This window comes from Bison bison, unplaced genomic scaffold (assembly GCF_000754665.1).
Source record: "Bison bison bison isolate TAMUID 2011002044 unplaced genomic scaffold, Bison_UMD1.0 scf7180017864037, whole genome shotgun sequence".
Taxonomy (NCBI): Eukaryota; Metazoa; Chordata; class Mammalia; order Artiodactyla; family Bovidae; genus Bison; species Bison bison.
In genome coordinates this window covers 6,338,935-6,339,398 of record NW_011494609.1, presented here as the reverse complement: position 1 = coordinate 6,339,398, position 464 = coordinate 6,338,935, and the positions used below count along the sequence as shown (strand labels likewise).

General features: G+C 64.9%; 1 protein-coding gene across 1 annotated transcript in view; it reads left to right on the top strand.

Annotated features, from left to right (window-relative positions):
• The window catches only part of ADARB1 (adenosine deaminase, RNA-specific, B1), a 73,382-nt gene that overhangs the window by 33,071 nt on the left and 39,847 nt on the right, over nt 1–464 (top strand). The window contains exon 5 of the mRNA XM_010834991.1: nt 2–464. Within this exon, the coding sequence (XP_010833293.1) occupies nt 2–464 (463 nt within the window). The remainder of the gene's footprint in view (nt 1) is intronic.

The window sequence follows — 464 nt, the reverse complement described above, 5'->3', positions numbered from 1 at the left end:
GTCAAGGCCAGCAACGGCCATGCCAAGTTCCGCCTGAAGAAGCGGAGGAGGGCGCCGGGCCCAGCACTGCCCAAGAACGCACTGATGCAGCTGAACGAGATCAAGCCCGGCCTGCAGTACACGCTGCTGTCGCAGACGGGGCCAGTACACGCGCCCCTCTTCCTCATGTCCGTCGAGGTCAACGGACAGGTGTTCGAGGGCTCCGGCCCCACGAAGAAGAAGGCCAAGCTGCACGCGGCCGAGAAGGCCCTGCGCTCATTCGTCCAGTTCCCCAACGCCTCCGAGGCCCACCTGGCCATGGGCCGCAGCCTGTCCACCAACGCGGACTTCACGTCTGACCAGGCTGACTTCCCTGATGCGCTCTTCAATGGCTTCGAGACGCCCGACAGGTCGGAGGTGCCCTTCTACCTGGGCTCCAATGGCGATGATTCCTTCAGCTCCAGCGGGGACCTCAGCCTGGCTGC